At 40.1% G+C, this 17,981-nt stretch overlaps 1 protein-coding gene across 1 annotated transcript in view; it reads left to right on the top strand.

Annotated features, from left to right (window-relative positions):
• Positions 1 to 17,981, top strand: part of RNF145 (ring finger protein 145) — a 36,559-nt gene that overhangs the window by 2,061 nt on the left and 16,517 nt on the right. Inside the window, exons 2-3 of the mRNA XM_010147037.1 lie at positions 10,305 to 10,413; positions 15,915 to 16,006. Coding sequence (XP_010145339.1) covers positions 10,305 to 10,413; positions 15,915 to 16,006 — 201 coding nt within the window. The remainder of the gene's footprint in view (positions 1 to 10,304; positions 10,414 to 15,914; positions 16,007 to 17,981) is intronic.

Raw genomic sequence — 17,981 nt, 5'->3', positions numbered from 1 at the left:
GTAGGGAAAACAAAGTAATTTTCTACCAGTTTGGGAAATTAAGCTGCTTTGAAGATATGTTGGGGGAAATTAACTGCCAGTGTGTAATTTGAATAACTTACCATGGATATGTTTCAACGTGCTAATCTGTTACTTACAAAAAAACCCCACTGTTCATATTTGCAGTTAGGAAACAAGGTGTCAGCAAATGCCGTGGCAGCTTTGCAGTATCAAACAATCACTACATTTCTTATATAGGCAGTGTAAGATACCGTATCACAGAAGTGCTGCTGGCAGCTTAGAAATTGGGTGCATCTATCTCAGGCAGGTGCTCAAGGAACAATTTGATTAGAGCGCCATAAAAATCAATAAACTCTAAACTCTACCAATCTTGATATAGTGAACTGTTTTCTGGAGGTAAGGATCTGAAGTCAGAAGTGTGCTCAGAACTGGAGGTTACCAGGAATATCTTTTCTGTTTAAATAGGCTCTTTTTCTTCCATCCATTTGACTTAAAGTTTGAAAAAGCCACTTGTTTTGATCAAGTGAAGTGAGGTGTTAGTGTGATTCGTGTTCCAGTTGGCAGTACTGGGAGTGTAATAAAAGACTCTGGGACACAGTTTGTCCTTTGATACAGCTTTTTGCTTTCATATCTTTTCATGAAACGTTCCTTATCTGCTTTAGTGAAAGAAAACAGTCAGTCCTGATAACCACTCAACCGCAAGTCCAACTGCATGAAATTTAACTAAATATGCATAAAGCAGTGCAAACAGCAGAGATAAATTTCTGGTTAGAATTGTTGAATGTAAATAGATAAATTTCATATAGAAAGAATGGAAAGTAATTGTGTTTATGAACTTTATCTGTCAAATGGCACTGTGGTTACTGTTTCGGCAGTGTAAAAGGCCTGCGGTGGCCTGCAACTCCTGTGTATAAAGTCTGTGTTATGTTGCTTTATTTCATGATGCTGATTTCCCGCATACGAATTACCTTCTAGTATCACCATTAGAACTGTTTTTTTCACTTCTGAAAACTTCCCTACTTTTGTTAGTCATGTTTAAAAAGACAAGCATCAAACTTAGGTAAGCAACAGTTATGGAATGTCTCTGGCTGAAACATTTTTGTTCTTTCCGTGTGGCAGTTCGCTTTATGGTCATAGGATCTCCTCAAGCTTAAAACTTGATTCATCATACCCAGTCTTACAGGACACTTGCCAGAGAATTCACTGAAGACTTAGTTTAAAATTACTAGAGATACTTGGAATTAAAAGGATCTGACCTGTGTACTTGATTTTTATTTTTTTTAGTTTGCCGTATATACTGGATATCTGTAAAAACAAACAAGAGTCAGAAAAAATGTGGTTTCAACACAAATTCAAGTGCATGTACTAGTGATATTCAATGAGAAGTTATATTCAAAATAGTAAAATTCTTGTCCTCTGAAAGGAGTCCCACGAAAGGTTTGGTTCAATGATCTCTTTCATGCCATCTTTTAAAATACAATAAAATACACATATGCGCTTTTTTCTGAGTATTGAAAAATCCTGAATTATAAGCCTGCTTTGCAAATATGACCTGTGAATGCAAGTGAGTTCTGTAGTTCTTCCTGGAGTGTTTAGTCTTATCTTGTCAATAGGCAGTACTGTCTCAGGACTCTTTTTCAAATACTCCCAAGTCATCCTACTTAACTTTTTTCATTGATAACCTATCCAGACAGGCTGGCAGAGGAGTAGCATGTGATACACTGGTGTACAGTGTGCTGTATTACCAGACAGAATTCCAACAGCTGATATGCCATTTGTTACCAGGTTGGGGGTTGGACTACATGATCTCTAGAGGTCCCTTCCAACCCGTACCACTCTGTAAGGATCTGGGGAGCAAAGAAGCTTAGAAAGCAAACCAACTTTTTTTGTCCACAACTGTTATAGGTATAATGTGGCTTCATAAAAATTGGTTTGTGTGAGTTCAGAGTAGTTTCTCCTTCAGGAAGGATCTGTGCTATCTAAAACGGCTTCTATCTCAAACCTCTGTGTAGGGTTGACTAGCACACTCTGCTACTGCCTGGCTTCAGTGTTGAATTCTGCACTGTAGTGTAATTCTGAGGAAACGGTCACTTCTCTTTTCATTCGTTTGATGAAGAAGGTGGAAACAGTTGAAACTACGTCATTTCCTCCTATGAAGATCTAAGTAGTGCGGTTTGTGCTAACTGATAAATACTCCGAGTTAGATGGGAGACGGGGAGAGTAGTGAGCTGAACCTGTAATCATAGTCAAGCTTGGAATTTACATCGTTGTCACGATAGAGGCACAGAATTGCGCTAAATACATAGTATTTTCTTACCTAGGAGTAAAAATAAAAGCAGTTCTATATCTTGAACTTATATATATGAACTCTTTATATATAGGAACATTATATTCTTTGTCATTACTAAACCAAACAAAAATATTAGGAAAACATAAGGAAACTGTTTAAATACTTGGAATAGGTGGAAGGTGTGTCATCTTTCACAGCCCTCTTTGTATTCGCAGTTTCTTGAACTGTGAAGTTATTACCTTAATCACTTGGTCACATCACTTGCTAGGTGTGAACTTCTTGTTACCAATGCTGCCTTTAAAAAGGAGGCTTGAGGGAGAAGCCTGAATTTGCTGCCATCCTGTGTTTGCTGATTGCTCTCTTTGGGCTGCTCACTTCTCTTTAAGCTTTTGTGCGTTAATTAGAAGATACTTTATTTGGATTGCCTTTTTGTTGTGGTTTTTCTCTTAAGAGAAAAAATGCAGTACTCCGATACAAACACAGTAAGAAATGCCATGTGAAGCTTCAGTGTGAAGAAAGAAACTGTTGATGCATTCCAGAAACAAATTTCCCAAAATTGTGAGAAGAAGTTGCATGACTAAACGTGTAAACACACTTAATGCATACAGAGATGAAGTGCTGCTCAGATTCAGCATCCCTGAGTTTGCTGTCCCATGACTTTGGTCTCCCTCCTGCCAGCAGCATTTAGATAAATGGGTAGTAGAACCATGTTCTGAGTGCTACTATTTTAAAATGCAGCTATTTTTAACAAAATGCTATTTTATGACTTGGACTTGGTCTTTAGGTCTTAAAAAATTTACTGTATCTTCGTATTCTCTTCTTGGATTAAATGCAGTGTATGTTGCAGTTGTTAGACAGAGAAGAGGCTAGAGAGTATTCCGTGCTCAAAATACAGCATTCCCTTTGTTCTCTTTCCAGCTCTAGAGACTGACAAATTCCTACACTGCTTCCATAGGCTTTCAGTAAGCAGCTTTCTCAGCATATGGATGCTTTCAGGTAACTTTCCTGTATAAAGCTGGTATCTCTTTCTGGCAACCTGAATCACCTTTTATTACAAAAAAAAAAAGGAGTGGGGTGGTTTGGGGAAGCCAATAGCAGTTTGCTTGAAAGGAAACGCTTAAAGTTGAGGTCTGCTTGACTGAGTACCGGTCTCATGACAGCATAACAATTTGTGTTCATAATTCAGAATACATTGTCACTGTTTATATCTTTACACTTCCACTTCTGTGCTCTTTTCTAGTACTCTTCAGGATCTCCATGATGGTAATTAGTCCCAGAACTCTGATCATTAGGTATTCTGTATTATGGAAACAACCTCTGAATCATATGGCGGAACTAGAATCAAAAGTCCATTTTTAGTTGTTCAGACAATACTGCAAATCTCTGTAAAGAACTCAGTTCTTGGATTATTTATACTTCCAGTACCCAATCTGTTATGCATTTAAAAACTTAAGAAACAGCTGTTGAAACTGGTGGCTGTACCCCACTAATGAGTAAATTGTTTTGTTGGCATTGTTTTCACTGAAATGTGGAGACATACAGGTGTTGATAACAGGATTTCTGATCTGTTTGTAGTTGCACTGTGCCATGACTGGGTAAATACTATTTTCCTTGTGTGCAAGTATGTTTAGATGTGTGCTTTCTCAGTAGAACTAATTTTTCAACATACTTTCCGATGGGCAAAATATTGACCATGTTACCTCTAAGTACAGAACTTCTTGAAGTGAGTAACATTTGTTTTGGGCAGCTCTGGCTGAGTGGGAGGGTGAGGAAGAGCAGTGCTTTGGCACTGCCATGCAAAGACATCACTACCCAAAAATGGAATACATCTTAAAGCCCACTGTGCATGTGGTGCTTTGAACAGTCAGTAGTGGTGAGACAGGCACCCTTTGTGGTGCTAGTACTGGTGCCTCAGTGCCTGCTCAAGACTGGTGGGGATTTTGGCATTAAGTGCTCTCTGAATGGCTTGCTAGTTTCAGTGGTGTGCGTTATGCATGAGCCACCTCTCATGCAGGAGAAGTCATTCTGCCTGGTGGCAGAGGGTCTGTATGGTAGTAAACGAAGAACTAGTCTTTTCTCTTGTAAATTGGTGGCAGAGGGTCTGTATGGTAGTGCCTCTTGTAAACGAAGAACTAGTCTCGCTCTCAGGACAGCATAGATGAACCACTCCATTCAGAAGACCCCATTTGGCTGAGTTATCCTTCAAAGGATGCTTAATATGAATTGACAATGTACAAGAGGTTTGCTCTCCTTTCAAGTGACTTAAAAACAAGTGGTGGTTAGGGTTCTTTCTGGAACAGGCCACAGAATCCTCCTGGTAACTTCTGCATCATGCCCTAGAATGCTGTGAGCTTGAAAGGGTATCTTTTCAAAATCATCACCTCTTTAGATGCTTTAGACATAGACAGTTTATTAAATCCCTGTGCAAATTGTTGTGTAACCACTCTGAGAATTAGACACACTGAAAATAAAGGTGCCAGTTGTTGTTACACTACTTCTGCCATATGACATATGGTCTTAGTGAAGCCTGTCCTGTGTTATTGGTACTTGTATGTTGTGGCCAGATAGTTTTGTGAATAAACTGGAATGTGGCGAGTCAAGGGTTAGGCTGAAATGAAATGGCTAACACAGCGCACTGATCCTGCGTTGTGTCGGGAGAGGCAGGAGTCGAGAGCCACAGCATACCATCAAGACTCGCTGCTTCACAGCAAGTTGCTTTGCAAGTCTTTGTAAAATGAGCCCTTTACTCTCGGAGAATATGGGGGAGTGGGAAGTTAGGGTCACTCAGATTGATTTCTTGGTCGAATCTAAGTAATTGCACTATTACTTTTGGGCACTCAAAAGATTTGAATCCCTCACTTTGTAGTATCCAGCATATACAGCTGCTTTTCTTTCTGGGGCAGCATTTCCTTGGCAAGCCTCTGCAGAAGCAGTGTCCAAGACATGGTGTGGTTTTATTAAGAAATGTTACAAACTTTTTCATGTGCAAAGTTCTCATTTTTAGACTGAGCCTGCAGGAAACTTTGAGCAATAATGTGAAGTGGACACAAGGGATCTGTAATCATGCAAATGAACGCTAAAATGTTTCATGAAGTGGATGGGTTGCAGCTTTGATCATGTTCCAGAAGCCTCCGTTGAATGCAGTACGTCAGTAAAACTCCGACACCTGAGTCGGCAAAGATGTAATATGGGGTGAGAGAAGCTGGGAAACACCTTGGTGGTATGGAAATAGAGAGACTGCTGAAAGGCAGTCTGTGAGCTGCTGCTTACTGTAACAATGAGCATTGCACAGCGAGAGGTTTTCATCTAGCTGAATCAACAAGCTGTAAATGAGGTCATGAGCTAGTTAATACATGTGTTCTTGTTCAGTAATGTTTAACTTAGCTTTTCTGCCTCTTATTGTCGTCACAATTTATTTTCTCCAGTGGGGCCCAAATCTGTACCATCTTGTACAAGAGGCCGTAGAAGTTCTCTCCTTCCTTGTGTTCCTGAATAGATACTGAGCTAGTGGGTCCGTATTTGTAAGGTTGGCAGAATGGGTCTTCCATAGTGCTCTTTATAGCTGGAAGCATGAGGCTGCAATTCTGTTTCTTGGTGGCCTAGCACTAGCACTCTACTGCTGTATTTAGGAAAGAGTTTATGCTCTTGCCTTTAACTTTTTTTTTGAAAGTGTGTTAGGCTGGTTTCTTTACGAGGGCAGGAAGTGGGCTTCACAGACCCTGCTGCTTACTCTTAAACAGAAATGAAGATGATCAGAGGGCTGGAGCACCTCTCCTATGACGAAAGGCTGGGAGAACTGGGCTTGTTCAGCTGGAGAAGAGGAGGCTCCGAGGAGACCTCATTGCAGCTTTCCAGTATCTGAAGGGGGCCTACAAGGGTGCTGGGAGAGGACTTTTTACAAGAGCCTGTAGTGATAGGACAAGGGGTAATGGGTATAAATTGAAATCAGGGAGGTTTAGATTAGATGTCAGGAAGAAATTCTTCACAGAGAGGGTGGTGAGGCACTGGAACAGGTTGCCCAGAGATGTTGTGGATGGCCCCTCCCTGGATGTCTTCAAGGCCAGGCTGGATGTGGTTTTGAGCAACCTGGTCTAGTGGAAGGGGTCCCTGCCCATGGCAGGGGGGGTGGAACTAGATGATCTTTAAGGTCCCTTCCAACCCTAACCATTCTATGATTCTATGATTGGTGAGTTAAAAGGGACAATACACCGAGTCTCAAGAGTGACAAGAGCATGCATGGCCTAAATCAGGGGAGAGGAGCGCTCAGTGCAGACGTAAAGCTCAGAAAGCTTTGGATGGAAGTGGGTATTAGTTACTGTGAACCCATGTCTAAAGGTTACTCAGGAAGATGACAGTTTGTCAAACTGTAAATCCTTCTGTGGAGATTCTCTCCGAAGGGATATATGTTCTAAACATCATGTTTTCTTCTGACAGAGCAGGTGCGAATGAAAGCAGACTGTAGTGATTTAGATGAGAATCCTGTTGTGAGAAATTTCTTTTTCTGATCCTTTGTTTTGAACTAGAATCTCGTTTACGCCATACACTAATTACATCATTTGTCTGGGCAAGAACAAAGGGAATAGAATATTACTGCTAGTATGTCTGAATTTGAGTTCGTCGTCCTTTTCTTCTGCAGTGAGACAGTTTGGTAATTAATTATTTGCTTTTTCTTTTGGCAGAGGCGTCGTTGATAAAAATGAGGTTGGTGCCACTTTGGGAATAGGGCCTCTGCAGCAAAAATGCAAATATTGCAGTATGAAGTGTGTCGATATCTCTCACCAAGTCACAAGAGGGAACTGTAAATAAGAACGAAAGGGAACTACTTTAAATGTCTCTCACTCTCCCCCCTCTTCAAAATCTTAACAATTAGAGCAAACAGCTGCTTCAAAGTGAACATTTAAATTCTAGCCCAAACTCATGAGGACCGAGTTTGTTGCTCAAGCTTCTGCAGTAACCTTGGCTGCCTTGTGCTGCTGCCCTGTGCAGTGTTATGAGCATCTGTGCTGTATGGAAGCCCTCTGTTCAAAAAGGCACCAACGTGATAGTAATCTTGTCATCTTTTGATTTACATTTGGACATGTCCTTCTCACCTTCAGCGTATCCTGCTATATTTTAGTTGAAGTTGTGAACATGTAGAGAAGATGCACTTCAGTCAGTTCTAAAATACTCCAGTGTAACATGGCTGTTTTGGAGTGCAGTTATTGCCCTCCAGAGTGTCTTCCTTTTACAGAAATTGTCCTTGTGCTCAAGTATATCATGCGGCCAAGGAGCAGACTTTCATGTGATAGAATAAGGTAAAAAAGATGGCAGAGCTTAAATGCAGCTACAGTAAACAGGTATTCTTAGTCTATTTATAGAGTAACAGAGGAATAAAAGACTGCATAATAAACTCCATTTGGTTCTCCACCTGAAGGTGAGTCATGGGCTACAGTGGGAAGGAGGGTTTAGATACTCGACTCAAGTGCTGGAATGATACATGGTTGTGCCACGTGGGTTGTTCTGCAGAGAGAATTGTCCCTAACTAAGCAATCAGGGGAAGGTGGTGAATACGTCAGAGACAAGGTGTTAAGAATGTCTGCAGATGGTGTGAGAGTTGCTGGAGCTGGCTTGTGATGCTGTGGTGTGGTCCAAACTAGTTAAATTTCGTTAGGGAGGTTCTGCTGAAGAGTTCCTGCTCTTGTCATTTGCGTATTTGGTAGAAGGAACGTGGTGACTAGCAAAGGTGAATTCTATAAAATACAGGTGTTTGCTAAGCAAACCCACAATGTAGAACATCTGTTGTGTTTTATTAACTAGAAGCATGTTATTCCATATAAAACAGTTGCTAGAAGGAAGCTATTGTAGTATTGTGTTTCAGGCCCCTTTAAAAAGCACAAAATAAAAATCACAGGCTGGTTTGGGTTGGAAGGGACTTTAGAGGCCATCTAGTCCAGCCCCCTTCAGTAAGCAGGGATATATTCAACTAGAGCAGGGTGCTCAGAGCCTGGTCCAACCTGATCTTGGATGTTGCCAGGGATGGGGCATCTACAGGCTCTCTGGGCAACCTGTCCAGTGTTTCACCACCCTCAACATAAACAATTTCTTCCTTACATCTAGTTTGAATCTACCCTCTTTTAGTTTAAAACCATTACCCCTTGTCCTGTCGCTACCAGCCCTATTAAAAAGTCTGTCCCCATGTTTCTTATAAACCCCCTGTAAGTACTGAAAGGCCACGGTGAGATCTCCCTGGAGCCTATTCTTCTCCAGGCTGAAGAACCCCAATTCTCAGTTCTTCCTTATAGGAGAGGTATTCTATCCCTCTGATCCTTTTTGTAAATGGTCAGATGGATACTGGACAGAAACTAGGCATGGTGATTTGTATGATATTTCATTTTAATCACAGAAACTATCAATTATTTCAGCTTTTGAAAAGGCAGATCCTCAGACAATGTGCAACTTGTCACATCTACATTATCAAAGTACTTGAAAAATTACCTTTAAAGTTTAACATGTAAATTATATATTTATATTTTTAAAAGGTAAGTAAATAGGCTTTTTCTATCATCACTCCTACTATCTGTCGTGTCTGAATTGATCTTTGCTTGGCATACTGTGGGTCTGATGCCTTTTCTGGGAGCGTGTGGCGTGTTACCTTTTTGAAGACCTAACTACTGGTAGAATTTTACAGAGATGGCTTATTGTATGTGGCAGATATTAAACAGCCTTGAAATATTTCTACATAAATATTGACTCTATCTTTTTCAAATATTGGAACATAGTGTGTTCCCAAGCTGGTTGTCCCACTCATGTCCCACATGAGTGCTTAATCTAGAGTCACGTTATTTTCTTAAGTATTTTTTAAAAGCTCAAAGTATAAACTAACTGGGTTGAAAAGGATGTGCCCAGTGTTGCTGAATAGATGGATGAAACTTTAAATGTGACATGACTAGTATATCTCTAAGTGTCAGGGTTAAGTTCTTCTGTAGTGTTTTGTTCTTAGCTGCAGGGAGTTGTTGGCTGTTGCTGGTGGTGGTTGGTTGTTGTTTGGTTTTTTTTCTAAATGGATTTCAGTGCCAGGCACTTAAGCTGACTTTCAGAAAGAGCATGAGTGTGCTGCATTGTGGTGGAGAGCTCAGAAATAAAGAATAGTGAGGACACCATGTGCTGGGTTTTTGACCTGCAGTCGGTCTAGGAAGGAGAAGAGGATGGGCATGTACCACCCAGTAGTGGACTTCAAAGTACTGCTTTATATAAATACCATGATGGGATCAGGTGTGAAAAGGATCAGTGTTCTGCTTGTTGGAGAGGCTGCTGAGCAGCCAGGCTGTGTTCTTGAAGAGTAATGCTGTATCTGCATCAAGTGTTTTTCCACAGTCTTACTAAATGCTAACAAGAAGTGAAGGAACTGCTGGTGTCAATGCCTAAAAATCCTGGGCTGTGCTGAGTCTTGTCCTTGATTTATTCAATGCTGACAGCTTGAATGCACTTTCATATGACTAGCATGGAGGACAGCCGATGTGTCCCCATCTCAAATTATGGACATGCAAAGTGTCTTTAAACGATGAAGATATAGTGGAAGAATTAAAATATGTAATGCTAATCAGCATGGAAAGGTGTTCTCTGTGTCCTCTGCTTGAAGAAAAGGGTTGTTTATGTTAGTTGACTGAGTTTATTGGATGGATAGCCTTTTTTCTGTGCCACACTGAAACGTGCTGTCACTTGGAAGAAGACGGAGCCTGTTTTCCCTTTGTTACATAGGTTATGTTAATTAAGCCTTGTTAAAATACTGTGGATCAAGTCCACTTCTTGACATCTGGATGTCATCTTACAGAAGCTGGTAGAGCTGTTTCTGTTAAGGGGAGGGGGGAAAAAAAAGGCTGTGTTTTGAGAGGAAAGTGTAGGTACTTGAATTTTAAAAATAAATTAAAACAAAGGTGGTTAAAGAGATCTGAATAACTTGAATGTTCATTCATATTAAGAGATTTGGGATTAGATAGTGTTATTTTGAAATTTCAAACACTGCTTTTTGTTGCAGGTTACATCTTAAGTGTTGTACTCCTTACTTTACCAAGGCAACACCTGGTTCAGCTTTACCTGTACTTTTTGACTGCACTGCTGCTTTATGCTGGGCACCAAATTTCCAGGTAAGAATAAATGGATTAATTTTGTTAGCTTGGTTTTGGAATTGGAAAAATGACTGATATTTTGTTAATATCTTGTATAAATGGGATAGGTCTGATTATGTGGAGGCCTCTTTTCTATACCAGACACCTAAATATGTCTTGCTGTTCTTTGTCTTGAAAAAGTTTACAGGATTAAATATGCAGTCGGGTAGTTCTGATGTATGTTCATTGACTTAAAAGGAATTTTGAGTTACAGATCTGTAAAGCGTAACGTCCATTTATCTGAGGAGGGAAAACACCACAAGACTCAGTGTGGGCTCTGATGTCGTAATCTTGAGTTACTTGTGGTTCAGCTAACATGCTTTCAACACTGGAGTATTCTACAAAGCAGACAGGGCATTGCTTGTAGTTTTCTGACACCTATGATGGGAGAGGAAAGAGACATGAAAGGTGGTAAAAGTAAAGTAGTAGTGGAATTTATGCTTAAATTCATTCCTTGTTTTCATTGCAAAATATATTATTAAAAAAAAAAAAAATGGATCTACAATGCAGAGCAAGGGGCTGAAGAACTCCTGAGTTGGGCAAGACAGTTGATCATCATCTCCAGCTAAATCTGTTGAACGCCAGTGTAAACTGTCATATGGCAGGAAGTTTAGTTGGAACCAAAGAGGGTGCCATCAGATTAATGGCTGTACATGGGAAGGTTTGAAAATAGGGACTGGAGCCTGATTTCTTTAGGTGCCTGCTGATGGGTAACATTTAAAAATGTGCTTTTGATTGTTTTAAGTAAGATTTGTTATTTCTGCATCAAAATTGTTGTCCTAAAGCATTTGTGGAGTATCTCTCCCTTGCTGCGTTAATGAAGGTTCCGTGGTGACTCAGGTCACTGCTGTGGCTGTTGGAGTTGCAGTTAATGATTTCCTGAATGTCTGAGGGTGCAAGAGGGGAATGATGGCCTCATTGCCTGGGTGGGAAGGAAAGAGGGTTTTTATCATCCTGAGTTTTTATAGGTAGAGTTTGTGCGTGCTTCTTACAGGGTTGAAGGCTTACGTATTAAATAATATTTAGGTTGCTTTTCCTAATAACTTGTGTTGCAATAAAAATAAAGCTAGTAAGAAGTACACATCAGATACAGGGCTTTGGTCCAGAACATTTGGAGCTAGAGATCTTTATACCATTCTGGATCTTTACTTTTTTTTAAGAGAAAGGGAGATGGTATGGATTTTGGTTGATAACATTAAGGGATAGCTCTGTGGTTTCAAAACCGTTTGTGTGTCTGTGCAGTGTAAATTGTGACTTCTGTTGCTCTGTGGGGCTTCAGAGTTTACAGACTTCACTGAAACGTGTTAGATAACTATTGCTTGGACTGTTCACTGTACGTGTACTGAGCTTTCTCTATTGGATGCTTCTGGAGTGAGTTAATAAAGACTTTAATTAAATCCTGCATCAACTGGCACAAAAAATATATTTAATTAAAAGATGTCTTGGATTCAAATAGCCCAGCAGTATTCCCTAGCTATTTTGCAAAGCAAATGTAGTAGCTAACACTTTTGAGTGAGCTTACCCATTCCCTGGGCACAAGACTGACTTGGTTTGGAAGGAAGCACTGTGCAAGGGGTTCTCGGCATCAGCCTTTGTACAGTGTGGGGAGTGACACTTGAATTAGCTTTTCAAAAGAATTTTTGAACCTCATTAGTTTTCATATTGAAAATAGTAAAGTGTAACACACAACTATGTTAGTGGAGCTATTCCTTTTGTTGCCAAAGCTATCCAATTCCAAGTGATGTTTCTGTTTAGCAGGCTGATCATACTGAGACATACAGTAGGTCATCTGTGCAAACTGTTCTGTGTGTGTTAATTCTGCTTAGAGATGAAAACTTCCAGTGAATTTGCTTGCGTGCACTACCAGTTGGGATGCTGTTTAAGACAGATGAAGAGGTCTTATATGGAGGCCATTTTGGTTAATGCAGATTATAGAACAAGACCAGAATCAGCTGGCACTTGTGACTCTGCAGTGTCCTGGAAATTCTGAGCTGTTGAAAGACTAGGCTTTCAGTGCTTTTTTTCCACCCCAGAAATAGCTTGCAGTTGAGCTGCAAGTCTGGGAATAAGATCATCTGAATTTTATAGTTAAGCTCTGACTTCAGACTTCCAGGTCTATGTGACCTTGACAAGTCACCTAACTTCTTAAGTGTTTGTTCCTTACCTGCAAGACTGAGAATTACTTGATGTGTAAAGATTGATTAGGTAATGTTTGTGAACACGTGGAGAATCTAAGAAGATGCTACATTTGTATGTGGCGTGTTAACCTGGCAATTTGGGTGGAGATAATGCACCATCTGGTTATGGAAAATGGAGAAGTCAGCTTTAAAAAACAGGATGCTGCTGCTCCTGGCAAGGAAAATGGATGATGGTTTTATTTTATTTGTAGCTTGCACACATGTCTTGCTTCAAAGGATCATGATTCTTTTCCCCAGTAGCAATAAAATTTAGGAATATGCATGATGCAGTTATGCAGGAAAGGAATGATGCAATTAAATACACTCTTAATGCTAAAAAATTTAATCTATGTCATTATTTCACGTTTTGCAGTTTTGTTACGTTGTGCCTCACAGAACTTGGAATAAGAAGATGGAGAGGGGGAGCAATAGACTGAATTGTTTTTTATCGATAATCTTAAAATGCACCAGGGTTGTCCGTAGACATTTAAAACCTGTGAGAATGTGTTTGATGTTGATGGCAGAGATTAATCAGCCAGAGTAAATGTCAGCAATATGAGTCAATTAGGTCAGATAACCACTGTGCCATATGTCATTCCATTACAAAGCATATTTGTAATAACAGCAGACCTTTCTGCACTTTCAGTAACGAGAAACTGTGTGAAGTACTGCATCTCTACACCTTTTTAGAGCAATGTTAGTCATTAGTTCATGAGTATATGTTAACAGTCCAGCGGTTTGATTAGACAAGGCTGGGAATACGTCTATAGAATGAGCAGCAGGCAATCTGATCTAAGCTTTATTCTTATAACCTCATTTTCTAAAGTAATAATGTAGTTTGTCATTTCATTAACTAGTAAATAATGATTTTAGCATTCTTGTTTTCTTACATTGCTGCAGTAAAGTGAACAATTCTCAAATGTAAAAGCTGCAGCTTAATACAGCTTTAATTGATTAAAATTGAGTGCAGGCACTTGCTCTTCTCAGCATCTTGTATGGCACTGCAGCTGTTCAAGGCATCTTCTGATTGGTGTCTGTGCCAAAAGATCCTTGTGTTTGTGCTGGTAATAAGAGAATCATTGCTTTGGCTTTCCTTATTCAGACATCATCTACAAATACTGTTTAAAAAAATTAGGAGATCTTAAAACATTGCTTCTCCAGGCTGGTGGGTCTAAAACTCCGTTCATGAGAGTTACTTAAAGAATTAAGCCAAGTACAGATCTCTGCAGTTGACCAAATCAGATATACAACAGCAAGAAATGTAGCTTGAAGGAATTTGGGTCATTTCTAGGCACGTTCCTGGTGTTGAAGAAGCAACTGTTAAGTGCAGCTTTGTTGGTGTGTCTTAACTAAGTTGGGTAAGATCATCTTGCTACAGTTGATATCCTGGATGATTTTGTAACCTGTTTCCTATCAGATCTAGAAGAAACTTGATGTCTTCACTGCTTTCCTTCTAGCAGTTTAGAAATAGCCAGTGTTTTTTACCCTAAATTGGAGGATGGAGCATGATGTTACTAATACAAAAAGCCATCTTCAGCATGTTGCAAATGGTGTTATTTTTTTCTCCCTTTGTAACTCTGATGGATTATCCTGTTCGTGTTGCTGGTGCTTTCAGCAAGTGCTTTCAGTAGATTCATATGAAATAAATAAGAACAAGTACCCAACTTTGTCCCAAAGATTACATCCACATTGATGATGTAAGGTGGGAAAAAGCCTTGTGCTTAGCTGTACCTTGATAACAGGGGGGAAGTTCCATCTAGAACCAGTCATCTTAGGTTCCTTTTCAGTCCTCCTGTTTTTAATTGTAGGTTACAGTCTAAAGAACCCATTTCAACATACCTTGCATATATGATGACACGTGAAAAGCTGCAGTGAGTAGGCAGGGTTGTCAGCTATGAAGAGCGGGCTTTGAAGTGTTTGTTTTCGTGCTTAGAGATTTATGTCTTGAATTCCAGAGATTCTTTGCAAATGAATATGTGAATACTGAAGCTTGGGGTAGCAAGCTAATACCAGAAGGGTATATTTCCACATTTCTGGGGAGAAGTGATTGCTTCCAGTGTCAGAGTTGCATGTTTTTCTGCACTTGAAACAAAGAGAGAAATTCTTGTATTGGTTGTGGTTTCCTGTACTGGTTGCCATACTTTGACTGCATCTGTTCCCAGCAAGTGTGGCTTGCTTCACTGATACAGATAAATACGTAATAAATGAAATGCCATCTCCCTCAAGCAAACAGGCTCCACTAGCTCCATGCAGGGTCAGATCGTGTCTTTCTGGCATTCCCGGGACGTGATGCAGATAGACGTGAATGACTGGGCAGTATCAGCCAGATTTGAGCACAGGGTTAGTTGTGCTGCTGGTGGTGTAGTTGGTTCTGTCATAGTCAAGGTGGAGCAGCAGCGATCCTGGAGTGGAGAAGGAAGGGTCACAGGACAGTGCAGAAAAAGGAGCCACTGGAGAATCACTGCTGTTCTGCTCCAGGATTCCCTTCTCAAAGTGTGGAATGCTTGCTCTCAGCATGAAGTTCGTATTTGAGTTATATTGCTGTTACGTATGCTAGCCTGCTTGAATGCAGAGCTGGTGAGTGATGACCAAAAGCAGAAGAGTACCCAGTCCTCTCAGGTTCTTCCTTTTTCTGTGGTTGCCTGAACCTTTCCATAGAGAAATTACAAATACCCTGTTGGATTTCCAGACTGTCTCACTGTATCTGTCAATAGCAGTCTATCAGTTTGAGGGTATCTGGTTGGTCACCCTTGTTTCCCAGGATAGAGCTAAACTTCTGTATCGTGTTGGATAAAATGATTATGAAGCAACTCTGTTCATGGCTATCACTTCCTTCATACCTGTTTTTAAACTCAGTGCAGATTGTTAGGTGCAAAATACTGTAACCGTTAAATTAGAAGACCTCTTTGTCAAGCTCTCAATTTTTTTTTCACTTGGAGTTGGTGGGAAAAGAAATTACTGTTGGGATGAAGAACACTTGATAAGGATACTTAAAAATGGAATGGTGCTTAAGAGGCTTTGTCAATAAGCAGTTTCAGGCCATGCTCTAAGAACAGCTTGGATGTCCCAAAGGATTTTTACAGCTATGCCAGTGAGTCTAATTACAGATAATACTTCTCTCGCTTTAAGTCATGCCTCAGATGCCTACATCAGTGAGGCTGCTGTGACAGTAGTGCTAATATTGCTTGTTGTAATTTAGTTAATGGACTGTGACATACACGGAAGTTACATATGTGTGGAATTAATAAATTACTACTTGTCTGATCGGATGGATCTTAATAGTTTGTGGGTTTATTTTTTTAGGGATTATGTGAGAAGCGAGTTGGAATCAGGATATGAAGGGCCTATGTACTTGGAACCTCTGTCTATGAATCGTTTCATGACTGCTTTAGTAGGTAAGTGCTGTATATATTTGTGATGCAGGAGAGAGCTCTGCCTAATTGTCTTCATTGAAACCTATGCATGCTTTACCTCTTGGTTTCAAATTTCTATTTATCACTTTTAGTAGCTGTGATGCTCATTAATATGCAGGAGGCCTGGGAGGCTAGGTGTATCCTGCTTGGCTTTTGCTGGTTTACCAATGCTTTCGGACTTTCAGCTTAAAGTTTCTTCTAGGTCTGTTTGTCATGCTCTGCCCCCGTGTTCTTCTCAGACTCACAACCTGATTCAGAAGGACAGGATTGTCTATAATAATCTTTAGGTGGAAAGTACTGTAAAAATTTCCATAGTAACATGTGTCTGTAGTGCCTTTGTCAGTGGGAGTGTTGTACATGTATTTAGCCATATAGATGAACACTGTCATTCTCTTACTAAAAATGGTGAAATACATTTGTGGGTGTGTGCATGGGACTACAGGCTACTGGGGGTGTTTTGGGGTGTGGTGGTTTTTATTTTTTTAAAGGAATCCCAGGGATTTTTTCTAAATAAAGAGTTAAGGAGTAACGAGTCAAAACTACATTTAAATTGTGTTTGATTAATGGCAGAGATGACTCCTCTACAAAAAAAAAATCCCAAATAAATGCTGAAGACTTGAACTTTCTGTACTGTTTCCTTAAGCTTTGAACTTTAACTGGAAGAAAATGAGTTCAGCATTAAGGTTGCTACGCCATACCATATGGTCTGCTGAGAGGATATCGGTATACACACACACACCATGTGTATTTTAAAATTAAGCCTGAGTCAAGCTTGAAAGAAAAATCTTCCTTAATTCCTTTCACTAAGATCTGTGGTTTTCATCAGATTACCAACAGATTTAGTCAGTCATGTACTGTTGGCAAAACTCAGCTGCTTTCTGTTTACTTGCAGCTGCTACTGGCAGATTTAAAAGGGTTTACTTCTCTAGAGTATGTTAGGTCTACCAAAATGTGTACTTCTCCTGCTTGCCTGCATCCTTACTTTCAAATATGGCATTTGTCTTTGCATTTAATATTTTTTAATAGAAATAACATTGGTGTTTTTCAAGGAAAGAAAATCATCTTTAGATACCATTTCTTCTCTCTTCTGAATTTCTAGATATATTTTACTGTCTTGTAAAATGACACCAAAGTGCAACTATAGCCTTTAGTGTGTCTCTATGAGAAAATGTCTGTAATTGGTCCTTTGAAGGGCTCTCAGGTGCAGTGCAGGGTCCCATGATAAAGCAGAATCCCTCAGCTTCACAGAGCAGCAGGCAGGGCTGGGCAGGAACTGATGAGGAGGCATTCTGTCATTCAGTAACATTTAGACAGAAACTAAACCCAGAGTCAAACCCATTATGCTTCATCCAGGTTTTAATGTGGATTAAAAATAAGAGAGAAAAAGAGAATACTGTTCTTGTCCAATACAGTTTTGGGTTGTACAAAGTATCAGACTAAAGTGTCCCCTGTTGCAGTTGATTTTCAGAATTAGGTGCTGGACTGTACTAACAAATGTGTTTACCTTAACATACTTAATGTCCCCATTATTCATCTCCCCTGTTCTTATAAAGCCAACTTGAAGGTGTGATTTCAGTCTTGATGGCAAGTGCTTGTCTTTAGGGAAGACCTGTGAAAGTGGACTATGAGGCTTTTGACAGTGTTTTGTATAGAAATGAAGTGCTGTCTGGAATTTTTTGCATGCAAATGTATTTATCCAGTGCAGCCTGCCATGTCGCAGGAGCGTGCTGCGCTCAGCTGCATCAGCTTTGCAGCAGAACGAACGTACAGGAGCTTTGCTCCACCTTTTTCTTAGGTGTTCTGCCAGAGTGTTGTGCTGAGGCATTGTTGACAAAGGCATTGAGGCAGGTGAATGGGACAGCAATGGTGATACTTCTACAGGTTTGGTTCCTAAAAGTTCTGGTCAGAGTTAAAGGGGTGGTGTACAGGACACCAGCTTGTTCACAAATACAATCTT

Source organism: Eurypyga helias, unplaced genomic scaffold, assembly GCF_000690775.1.
Source record: "Eurypyga helias isolate BGI_N326 unplaced genomic scaffold, ASM69077v1 scaffold852, whole genome shotgun sequence".
NCBI lineage: Eukaryota > Metazoa > Chordata > Aves > Eurypygiformes > Eurypygidae > Eurypyga > Eurypyga helias.
This window is presented reverse-complemented; position numbering and strand designations above follow the sequence as displayed.